This window comes from Drosophila mojavensis, unplaced genomic scaffold, assembly GCF_018153725.1.
Source record: "Drosophila mojavensis isolate 15081-1352.22 unplaced genomic scaffold, ASM1815372v1 contig_16, whole genome shotgun sequence".
Classification (NCBI taxonomy): domain Eukaryota; kingdom Metazoa; phylum Arthropoda; class Insecta; order Diptera; family Drosophilidae; genus Drosophila; species Drosophila mojavensis.
Genome location: NW_025318693.1, coordinates 11,591,459 through 11,602,470, shown reverse-complemented (window position 1 = coordinate 11,602,470; position 11,012 = coordinate 11,591,459). Strand labels below are relative to the sequence as shown.

At 39.3% G+C, this 11,012-nt stretch overlaps 3 protein-coding genes across 4 annotated transcripts; 2 read left to right on the top strand and 1 right to left on the bottom strand.

Moving 5' to 3' along the window:
• The first annotated feature begins 347 nt into the window (after positions 1-347).
• Positions 348-2,667, top strand: LOC6572629 (arrestin domain-containing protein 17). Its single transcript, XM_001998699.4, has 3 exons — positions 348-521; positions 1,173-2,186; positions 2,262-2,667. Exons 1-3 carry the CDS (start codon positions 407-409, stop codon positions 2,525-2,527), a joined length of 1,395 nt encoding a protein of 464 aa, XP_001998735.1. The 5' UTR covers positions 348-406; the 3' UTR covers positions 2,528-2,667.
• Positions 2,668-3,991: 1,324 nt separating this feature from the next.
• LOC6572630 (arrestin domain-containing protein 3) lies at positions 3,992-6,599 on the top strand. 2 transcript variants are annotated; one of them, XM_044007402.1, is made up of 5 exons: positions 3,993-4,074; positions 4,145-4,285; positions 5,184-5,533; positions 5,595-6,150; positions 6,214-6,599. In XM_044007402.1, exons 2-5 carry the CDS (start codon positions 4,174-4,176, stop codon positions 6,390-6,392), a joined length of 1,197 nt encoding a protein of 398 aa, XP_043863337.1. In that variant the 5' UTR covers positions 3,993-4,074; positions 4,145-4,173; the 3' UTR covers positions 6,393-6,599. The 2 variants fall into 2 exon arrangements, with proteins under 2 accessions (XP_001998736.1, XP_043863337.1); XM_001998700.4 differs by having other exon boundaries at positions 3,992-4,285.
• Positions 6,600-8,158: 1,559 nt separating this feature from the next.
• Positions 8,159-10,512, bottom strand: LOC6572631 (arrestin domain-containing protein 17). The gene is made up of 3 exons (XM_001998701.4): positions 10,320-10,512; positions 8,404-9,393; positions 8,159-8,333 (listed from the first exon to the last, which is right to left on the bottom strand). Exons 1-3 carry the CDS (start codon positions 10,429-10,431, stop codon positions 8,170-8,172), a joined length of 1,266 nt encoding a protein of 421 aa, XP_001998737.1. The 5' UTR covers positions 10,432-10,512; the 3' UTR covers positions 8,159-8,169.
• Positions 10,513-11,012: the final 500 nt, after the last annotated feature.

The following is an 11,012-nucleotide window of genomic DNA, read 5'->3' as shown; positions in this document are numbered from 1 at the left end:
TCAAGCGGTAGAGATAAAAAATTGTGTATAGATAATAAATTTAATATTATTATTAAACTTGATTTATGAAAGACTGAAATATTATATACAAATATTTTAAGACATGAAACTTCTTAGAGATTTTATTATACACAAGACATGAAAGTCATCCATAGACTCTCTCTCACTGTCTCCATAGACTCTCACTCAGACTGAGGCATCCACGTTTGGGATTATAAGTCTATATATAAATATATCACTAAAAGTTGTTTTTTTTTTTTTTTTTTTTTTTTTTTTGTTAGATAAGATAGCACTTGGCAGTTATTATATCATGTTAGAAGCCCCTAAAAAAAAGCTTAATCAGTTAACATTTAGCAGCGAGCGGGTTCGGAGCGCTCTTAGCCCTCAAAGTACTCAAACAACTGCAATGTCCAATAATTGCCAAATAACCTTCGATCAGAATGAGCATGGAACATATTTTACTGGCCAAGTGGTTACCGGGAAGGTGATCATCAATTTGAATAAGACCAAGAAACTGCGAGGTATGTCCAACAATTTGTAGCCCGCAACATTCCGAGCATAAAGACTTTTTTTAATTTTTTACTACACAAATTACTTAGTATATAGAGTTTATTTTATTTTAATTTTTTTTGCACTCTTATCTAATCTGTGTTTGTATTTATTTTACTTGTTTCTTTAATTCTTTGTTTTCGTTTTGCCTTTTTGTCCCATTATATTCGTAATTTACTGATAAACCGCAGAGAGTTAATCGATTTGCAAAAGAAAGCGAAACAAATGTTTGTATTATTCAATAAATGCTCAGGGGGATCTACCTGGTGATAAGGTGTAGGTGTGCATCAGGAAATGCCAAAACTTACTAGTCATTTTAATGGCTCCTCAGAGATATTTATGGATAGCATTTAAAAACCATTTATTTAATAATTAACTCTTTGATTATATTATTTTAATGAAAATAATCTACAGACCCAAAAAATATTTTACTTCTCATGAAATCTGCTTTCATTAAGCTTTGTTTATTTTGTTAATCAAACAGAAAAACTTTTCTTGCTGCGCAATGAATTATTAACTTTAATATTTTACTATTTGATTGCTTAGATTTTATCTTATTTTCTTAGCTAGTGCTGAACTTTCCGTGTAGACAATAATTACATATTTGCCCTTGATTCTTCTAGGAATTAAACTACAAATCAGCGGCTATGCACAGGCTCAGTGGCGTCGCAAGCATGGGCGTGTCGTGCCCACAAACCAGTACCGTCCGGGACGCAATCGGTATTTTATGGGCCGAGAGGATTACATAGCCTCGACCACATATCTGATGGGCTCGGAGCAGGCGCCGACGACCACCATTGAAGCTGGCAGCTATACGTACACCTTTGCCTGCCCCATACCCAGCCATTGCCCGTCCTCGTTTGAGGGCCTCTACGGACACATACGCTACTTGGCCAAGGTGATGTTCATACGGCCCGGCGCCTCCAATCGCACCACCAACGTGGGCTTCACCGTGCTCAAGCTGCTCGACCTGAACCAGGAGGATAAAATGCTGCGCGAGCCGGCTAGCAGTGAGAGCATAGAATACTTTTGCCTCATGCAAACCAAGCCCGTCCACATAAAGGTCACGCTGCAGCAGCAGGGATATGTGCCCGGCCAGTTTATGCTGGTCCATGCGGATGTACGCAACGATTCCAGCAGCGACTGCAGGAAGCTCATGATCATGCTCTATCTGCACGCCACGTACACATCCGACGTGCCTACGATGCAAATCGTCTCCGAGAAGATTCTGCTGGCCAAGCGCGAGAGTGGAGGCGTGCTCCACCACTGCCAGAAGTCGTATACTGAAACGCTGCGGATACCGGCCACAGCGCCCACCTGCGAGCACCTCAGCAAGGTGGTTCGCGTCTCGTACGAGGTGCGCATCGTGGCCGTGATGAACTGGATGATGGCCAATCCAAAAGTCATCATACCCATCACCATTGGCAATGTGCCGCTGGTGACGGCGGGGCCGCCCACTACATTTGGCATTGCGGCCGTGCCACGGGACTTGCCCTGTACCTCGGCCAGGGCCATGGAACTGGCGGCAGGTGTCAATAATCCCAGCTACGAGCTTACTGAGGAGCTAGAGGACTATGAACTGCCCGAGGATGGGGACGATGAGTTCGAGATCGGAGATGACCTAGCACCCGAACTGCGTATGTTAAATATATTCTCTACTTCTATTAACAATATCTCTTTAATCTTAAAATCCACCCATAATATTTTTACAGCCCCACCCACCTACGAGCAAGCCATGTTCATGACCGCCGATATTGCCGATACGGATGTCAATACGGTTAGTGAGGCGGCTCGGTTCACGCCGCGCTATCCCGTCTTCGATGTGGATACATTCCAGAGTCCCCCACCAAATCCGCCGCAGAAAAGACGCCGTCGCCGACGCCATAGAGGCGAACAACGTGCGGATAAAAAGCAGTTGGCCCAGGACCAGTCGAGCGTTGATGAAATACAATTCGTGGAATCGCCTGTGCAGATTTAGGAGCTTATCAAATGCAATATCTAATCACGACAGTATTTATGTATGTAGATGCTAATCAGCGTATTATTGTTTTATTGCCCAGCCCAGATTGTTTACGAAGCATCCCACGCTGTTTGATAAATAAACAAAAACAATATGAAGTTCAGAAAGCTAAAGTCATTCAGAAGGAGAGGTCTTATCTACTAACACATATCCATTCTAAATTATACATATTAATAGAAATATTTAAAATAAACAAGTAAGAAGGCTCTAGTCGAGACTACTCGACTAGGAGATACCCTGAACCCTCCAAGTTGATATTCTAATCATTCTTCACTTCTTCTATGCACACATACGTATACATGCATCCAGACGCACGTATAACAACGCGCTCTGCTGACGGCACAGTAAGCAGCGACTGCGCTTGGGCTGCGCTGCAATGTGGACAATATTATACGAATTTATTTGTTGAATAACTTAATTTCTAGACGTACAATCTTAATGAAACTTTCAGAACGTAATCATATGGTTAAAATGTATGTACATTCCAAAGCACAAGTACCTAGTATTTGAAATGCGTTTTTTACAAATTGGGGACGAAGGGGGCGTGGTATCCAAAATCTGTAAATTACAAAATCTTTGTATCCATTAAATTTATATACAGCACAAAATTTGAAGTCTTCAGGTCTGATAGTATTCTAATGAGGCTGAAAAAACAAAATCAATTTTTCGATTATTCTCGATAAAAAAAGTTATCGGATGATTTATCGAAAAAATAAAGAAAACTCGTACTGCGTATGGTAAACACGAGTATGCATGCCAAATTTGAGCTCTCTAGCTCTTGTAACTTCTGAGATCGACGCACTCATACGGACGGACGGACGGACGGACAGACGGACAGGGCTATATCGACTCAGCTCGTCGCGCTGATCAAGAATATATATACTTTGTGGGGTCTGCCACGCCTCCTTCTGCCTGTTACATACTTTTCACAAAAACCATTATACCCTGATTTCCCATTTCCAATGGGTTCAGGGTATAAAAATCTTTAAAAGTTTAATATATGAAGTTCGTATATTCATTACATTTATTAGCCGAGAGCAACAAGTCAGCTCTTACATACATACATATGTGCATACATACATCTGTCTCTCTTTAGTTATCACACAGCTGTTACCCAAATGTAACATCCTCTGTTTGTGTTTACATCAGCTTGTTCGTCGAAGCTAAATGATGGCGACAACAAAACACATAGAAAAGCTGTGCCAAAGCTGACGCGAGCAGCACCAAAGCTTTTCAGAAATTGCTCTCTCTTTCGCTTTCTGCCGTTCTCTAACAGTTGCGAATCCACCAGCTTTGAGAGACTCGCTCATGAGCTGTTGTTTTCGTTTTTGTTTTGGTTCGCTCACTCGTTGATGATGTCACACTGCTTCAGCTCTCGGCGGCTCTCAGAAATTTTATTTTCATCGCATTTTGTATTCAGGCAATTTATTTGTGTTTTGACTGTTCGTTGCTGCGGTCCATTTTTCAGCGTTTTCGTGTCGCGTGCTGTGGTCCATTTATACTTGGTATTCCAGTGACTTTTGATATGTTTCGTAAAACATGTTATTTATCTAATTAAGTGTAAATTTAATACAGTGCCATAGAAATAAAATTGGATTTTCGATATGCCTTCAAATTGTGTTTTCGAATTCGATCGACCCAATCCGGTTTACTACAGCGGCGAGACTATCAATGGGCGCATTAATTTTACAACGACAAGCAACAAGTCTGTTAATGGTAAAGTATTGAGAATGTCTCTTATTCGCTCACTGCTTATTGTAAATGAGATCTTGAACTTCTTGTTAGCTAATCAAATGAACTACTATAACTATCAACTTAACTTACTAAGACTTTAAGATAATGAATGAGCAGATATTAATAACACTTGAAATTACACAATACTATCTCTACTGTGATTTTTGTACTTGATAAGATTTCCTTGACAATTATTGACTCATATTATACTGTCGTAATTTCTATTGTGAATGCTCAGACTTCAATGACAATCAATTGAAATTTTGATAATATGAAAGAAATATGAGCAATTTTTTTTTTTTTCCATTTGAAATTCATTAGCATCATTTGGGCGTGCTTCGTTTGTTGTATTATATGGACTGCTCCCTGGATTATTATACAGTTATTTCACTGTCAGACATTTGTACATATTTTTCACCAAAATAATAAATAAAGAAGAAGAAGAGTAAATAATATACATATAGATGAATAGAAATGAGTTTCAAATTATACTCATCATATACTGCGTTTTACAGTGCGCTCTAATATCAAAGAAAATAAAAAGTTGTATACAATTTTAATATAAATTTTTTATATTATGTATCATTATTAGTAATGTATTTTAAAAAATGATTTATACCAAAAAGAAAACAAAAACAAAAAAAAACAAAAACAAAAAAAAATTCGATATCTTATAATAATTAATAAATGTATGGGAATGTAGACTGAGCTAAAAGTATTCCAATATTGAACGTAGCAATACCACTGTGCGAGTCACGCAAACAAACTCAGCCGGCAGAATGACAGCACAAAGCGTAAATTGTGAAATATCGAAGCTTAGCAATTTCTTGCACAGCTCACTCATGTTTAACTGTTGTAATTTCTGCTCTTATCTCTGCAGCTGTCTACATCTTGTTCGAGGGAGCGGCGAAGGTGCGCTGGGAGGAGCATCGCACTCGAACTGTTAACGGTAAATCACAGTCATATACGGAATACTTTCGTGGCGATGAACAATATTTGCACTCTCGAACCGATGTGTTTGGCGAGGGCGAATTGCCAGCTGGCACGCACACCTATACCTTCTGCATACCCCTTCCACTGGAGTGTCCTACGTCGTGCGTAGAGAAATATGGCAAGATCGCCTACGAAGTATCGCTCGTGGTCGATCGCTCCTGGCGTTTCAACAACGAGTTCAAGCAGCCCCTGACCGTGCTGCAGACCTACAATCTGAACATGTATCCCGAAATGCTAGTGAGTACCCTAGGTCTTTAGCTAAGCCCTTATCTTATTGATTTATATTTAACCTTTGCAGGTGCCTCTGAAGAGCGAAGACATCAAGTACTTTTGCTGCTGGCCCTGTTCCTCGGGCCCCGTCATCTCAACTCTCACTATACCCTTTGGCGGCTATGCGCCAGGTCAGCGCATACACTATGTGCTGCATATAGATAATCAGTCACATGGCTACGATTTGGAAGGCATCGAAGTATCCTTGATTCAGATCTATGAATTCCGGGCTAGTACGCCCACTCATAAATCAAGAACACATAAAAACACTCTCAGCTCGGAGTATCAGGCGGAGCGTGTGCGGCGTTTGTCCAAGCGTTTAATTAATGCCAGTCTAGTAATACCTCCTGTTCCGCCCTCTTCCCGGAATCAGCGCATCATCGACGTGTCCTACAAGATTAAAATGGCCATTAAAACGGGAGACTGCCACACAGACTCGGAAATCGAGACGCCCATTATAATTGGCACTATCCCTCTGGCTCAGAGTGCCGAAAACCCCAACAATGTCGCCACTTGGATACCCCAGACGCCAGATACGCCCGCAGGTGCTGCCGCCGATCTGCCACCAAGCTACGACACTTGCAGTAAGTATTTCTTCTATTAACTAGCTTCGGTTTCTAATAAATCTCTTCCTCACTCTCATGCAGAGCCGCCCTCATTCGAGCAGGCCACGAATATAACAGACAAATTTGTGGATACGGATGTGAATGAGCACAATCGCACCGATGACTTTATACCCCGCTATCCCATGTACACCGACTTCGCAATGCCCTCGGCTCCACCTGCGAATGCATTGCAACTACCCACTGCACCTGCCAGAGAGTAAATCAACCAAGGGCTTATTAATTATTAAATACTCCTTAAGGATATTTGGATACCTGTACTTCATAGTGCTTAATGCATATACTCAAAGCCTCAGATTTATTGTGAATATCAGTTATATATACATATTGTATACAGCTATAAATTATGTATACCAAAGAATTATTATTATTTGCATAAAAATATATGTGGCTTAACGTCTTACCTATCACACGGCTGTTAACCAAATTCTCGTTGCTTAAACCACCAACAAAATGTATAGAAAATTGGTGACGCGAGCAGTGGTGCTAATTTAGCCTAGTTCAGGCTAGATATATTTGAGAGGACTCTAGCCAATTGATAATAAATTCATTGAATTGCATGAAACTGAGACAGGCTGTGCGAACTATAGAACAGAAGAAACTACCGACATCCAATAATTATAAATAATATAATAAGAATTATATATACTAAGCATTAAAAATAAACTATTTAGACTATTAGCATGTAATTAATTAATTCGGATTTTAATATGCGCGTCTTTTCGTGTTTGTCTGGATATCTCTATATCTGTCTCCCTGTCTATCCCACAGTCGGTCTTTCCGTTTGTCTCTCTGTCTGCCTAACAAAAGCAAATGATGAAGGAGAGCTGTAGAATATCATTTAAAATGTCAATATGTATGCAAAAGTATTCATCTGCTATTTATATTTGAGTAAAACGAAACTAGAATGCTCGAAGCGGTAGAGAGTGTTCGCATTGGAACACATATACAATGATCGTTCAGCTAAGCATTAAAGACTTAGAGAATATACTTGGAGGAAATACGTTGGGAGAATAACATAGCGGAAAATAGCAAAGGAAATTTTTAAAAGAATTGCTTAGAAGAAATACTTTGAAGAAATACTTGGATCGCATACTTAGAGGAAATACATAGAAAAAATACTTAATAGAATCACTTAGAAGAAAAAAGGAAATTCCTAGGAATACTTGCCTACATATTACTTTCTTCGGTTGTTTTGCTTTTTAGCGATCACTCACACCTAATGCTGTGGTCCCAAAAGTGTAGATTTCGCTTTTGTTTTAGCGTATATATGCATATTATGTGTCCTGCGATCCTAAAATCAGGATTCAACTTTCCTTGGATTGCTTCCCAACTCAATGCTTATGGCGTATTATGAATATAATTTATGTACATACATAAACCTACATAAATATATAGTTGTTGCCAATAAATACTTGTATAGATAATACATTTCAATATTTTAGAGTTGTAAGGCTCAGCGCCCGTCTCTTACATACTTTTTATTGTCGCTGACGGTCAGGGTCATAGTTTATCTGTTTATTTAGACAGTCCACACATGTTATCAATTTTTATGCAAGCTCGCTGATGAGTGCGTAGAGGGTTCTCATATTTCCATGTTCATGCATGCTCATGAACAATATCCTTTATTATTTTTAATTGAGAAGAATCTCTACAATTTCAATAAATAAATGTTTCATTGTTTTATTTATTTATTTATTTATTTTTTATTTTTATTTATTTATTTTTTTTTTTTTTTGAAATAACGAAATATTTTAAATTATCAAATTTAATAAATTAACTTTAAGTTAAATTAAATTAAATTAAACAAAAACAGATACATAATTATTAAATATTTTTTTATTATTATTGAAAAAGTGATAAGTCACTATTTAGTAATATAACTTAAATAATTTTCAAATAAGATTTTTAATAAATTATTTAATAAGTTAAAAAATAAAAATATTTAATTTAATATTATATAGTTATATATTATTATTATTATATCATATTTTCTGTAGATCTAGAGATTTGTTCCACTTCAACATGATCCATTTCGTAGTAGAGATAACGGGGTCTAAAATCCATCTGTTCCCCGGACATGGCGTGCTTATCCTTGTTCAGATTGGTGGCTATCATGAACTCGGCCTCACGAAAATGAGAAGCTATAAAATAATTAATAGATTAATAGTTATACTATATATGTATGTTTGTTTTATGTAAATCGGAACTTACGCAACGAGCTCATGGAGGCGGTCAGCTGAGGAGCAGCCATGGCGAAGCTGTTTGGCTCCGGGGTTCGACTCGGAGCACTGGCGATGCCTACTGGCTGGGAAAAGGCCAACTCCTGTTTTGGGCTGGGCGCCGAATATATGATGATGGGCATTCGAGCTGAGATATAACGTTGGGGATTCTTGGTCTGCACCAGAACTTCCAGCTCGTAGCCGAGGTGCAGGCAGTCGCAAACGTTCGCCCCCATCGTGGGCGGCGTCTGTGGCACTTGGAGCGTGTGCAGGTGCTGGAAGTTGAGCAGCTCGTTGCGCGGACACGTGACTAACTGATGACTGCTGCTGATCAGCGGGCGACGATCCACCTGCTGGGCCTTGCGCTTGGGTCTATCCTGCTGGCTGCCCAGATAGGTGGTCACCTGGTTCAGCTTGTAGGTGATCTGCTGCAGGAGCAGCTGCTGGCCATTGTGCAGCTGCACGTGCACCGAGATGCCCATGCCAGGTTCGTAGCTCGACCGGGGCACATCGAGGTGCAGCTGCAGGGGACGGTGCCAGAACTTCAATGCCGGTCGAAGCTCGACGGCGCTCACCTCGCAGGGCAGCTCGCCCAGCTGCTGCAGCTGTTGCGCCTCTTGACTCGGGTCACGCCCAATCAGCTGCAGCTGCCGCACGTAGGCCGGTTCCGTTGGCTGCTCCCCGCCCCGCTGCACATGCAGCTGCAGCGTGTAGCGTATTTGGCCATGCGCCCCCTCGAAGCTGCTGGGGCAACCCTCGGGCAGCTGCACACTAAAGTCGTAGCGATAGGCACCAGCAGCCATCAGCTGCGGCAGCGCCGCCTCCGAACCCACAAAGTAATCTACCTTGGCAAAGTAATCGACACGCTGGCCAAAGTGAAGGTACGGCCTGGCTTCTGGCTCACTGCCCGGCTTAGCCTTTTTTAATTTCCTTGGCGTGTCCCATGACGTTGATGCGTAGCCATTCGACTCCAGAAAAATGGCTGAAAGTAATTAGGAAAAAGTTTAGTATTTTTATGAGCTTATTCACTATTCATCAGAGTTGTATGTGATCTAAAACTATATAAATTTGATGTAAAACATAAAAATGTATTATATTGCTAATCAGATTTTTATACTCAAAACTTTCAGGATCTAAAACTATAAATAGTTAATCTAAAAACAGAAAAACATTGATTTGTCATTTATCTAGCAAGAGAATTTCAACACTTAATGTAAGATTGTAATTAAAATAAACAAGAAATATTGTAGAATTAAAAAGAATAAAGAATAATTAATTCAATACACAAATATTTTTATGTCGGCCGACCCTTGAAACTCCTAATGTTAAGACTGTGCAGAAATGTGAGAACTATTCGTTCGAAGTTCAGGTAAGATTGAGGAAAAATGGCCTGAACTATGTCCGGTAAATCAGCAAAAAACGTCGGGGGATTACTCTGGTCGTACCTTGACCCACCTGTGTGCGCATTTAGAGCAGCTGAACTCAGCTTTAGCTAAGCTCTCATACTGCAATATGAAATACCTCAGAGAGCTGGGAATTTACCAAGCCAATGTACTTTTCAACATTTTTTTGTTTGTTTGGACATACAAAAATATTTCGAACTTATCACTATTTAGCGCTTTATCAGCAGCTGCTTTAATTGATTATATATATTTACATTTTGAGCTTTATGCCATGTCTTTAAGTTAGGGAATTGTAAATATGTGTAGCTATAATATATAGATATTTTTCGAATAATATATAAATATTTGTATATATTTATAGTTTATAATCTCCAGCTACAATATGCCCATCTTCACTTCACTTCACTTCACATTATGCATTTCCTTATCTATTGATTAGTTGTGATGAGTTTGATTAGATCTATACATGAATCATGCCCTGTCGCTGGTTTTGACCGTGACTCACCTTTGATTAGGGCACGCTCCGTCAGAGTTAGGTATATGTGACCATTTACCGTCTCGCCGGCATGGTAGACCCCACTGGGCCTCTCCAATTGGATGTCGCAGATTTGGCTCATTTTCGGAACTCAGCACCGTTCGACTCGCGCGCGTTGTCTGCCGTTTTGTTGACAATAGCTCGGCCTATTAAACGGGCCTTATCGGTGTTGGCCATATCGACTGTTCTGTTATTTAGTGTGTTTATCTAATCGCAATTCATCGCGGCCCTGCTGCCGGTGCAAGCGCCAAGCATTTACTTGTCGTAAACAATTGGCAAATTTAATTAAATAACTGTCTCAGGTGCCAAGCGTTGCATACGTATAGGCGAATTCAAATGGGCTCATAAATAAACTATAGATATGAATATATTTATATATGTATGTATATGTGGAAGTCCACTAGAAAATCCATCAACAAAAATCAAAGACAACTTTCAGAAAATAAACATAATTTTTGATAAATAATTTTGCTGAACCAACGCGCATATATCACATAAACAGTAATTAAAATAATTTTAATAAATAAAAAAAAAATATAAATAAATAAAATATTAAATCGAAACCTCAGTGTGAAAATACAAAATATACTTTTTAATTTCTTTATCTAGAACCAAAATATTTTTTTTATTAAATTAATTTCATAATATTAAAGAATTAAGTAA

What these genes read in the sequence shown, in the direction of transcription:
- LOC6572629 (XM_001998699.4), top strand. Translation starts at nt 407, where the DNA reads ATGTCCAATAATTGCCAAATAACCTTCGATCAGAATGAGCATGGAACA. An exon ending in TAAGACCAAGAAACTGCGAG is followed by an intron (nt 522 to 1,172) that starts GTATGTCCAACA and finishes TGATTCTTCTAG; the next exon opens with GAATTAAACTACAAATCAGC. An exon ending in TGACCTAGCACCCGAACTGC is followed by an intron (nt 2,187 to 2,261) that starts GTATGTTAAATA and finishes ATATTTTTACAG; the next exon opens with CCCCACCCACCTACGAGCAA.
- LOC6572630 (XM_001998700.4), top strand. Translation starts at nt 4,174, where the DNA reads ATGCCTTCAAATTGTGTTTTCGAATTCGATCGACCCAATCCGGTTTAC. An exon ending in AAGCAACAAGTCTGTTAATG is followed by an intron (nt 4,286 to 5,183) that starts GTAAAGTATTGA and finishes TTATCTCTGCAG; the next exon opens with CTGTCTACATCTTGTTCGAG. An exon ending in ACATGTATCCCGAAATGCTA is followed by an intron (nt 5,534 to 5,594) that starts GTGAGTACCCTA and finishes TAACCTTTGCAG; the next exon opens with GTGCCTCTGAAGAGCGAAGA.
- LOC6572631 (XM_001998701.4), bottom strand. Translation starts at nt 10,431, where the DNA reads ATGAGCCAAATCTGCGACATCCAATTGGAGAGGCCCAGTGGGGTCTAC. An exon ending in GGAGCGTGCCCTAATCAAAG is followed by an intron (nt 9,394 to 10,319) that starts GTGAGTCACGGT and finishes AATTACTTTCAG; the next exon opens with CCATTTTTCTGGAGTCGAAT. An exon ending in CGCCTCCATGAGCTCGTTGC is followed by an intron (nt 8,334 to 8,403) that starts GTAAGTTCCGAT and finishes ATTATTTTATAG; the next exon opens with CTTCTCATTTTCGTGAGGCC.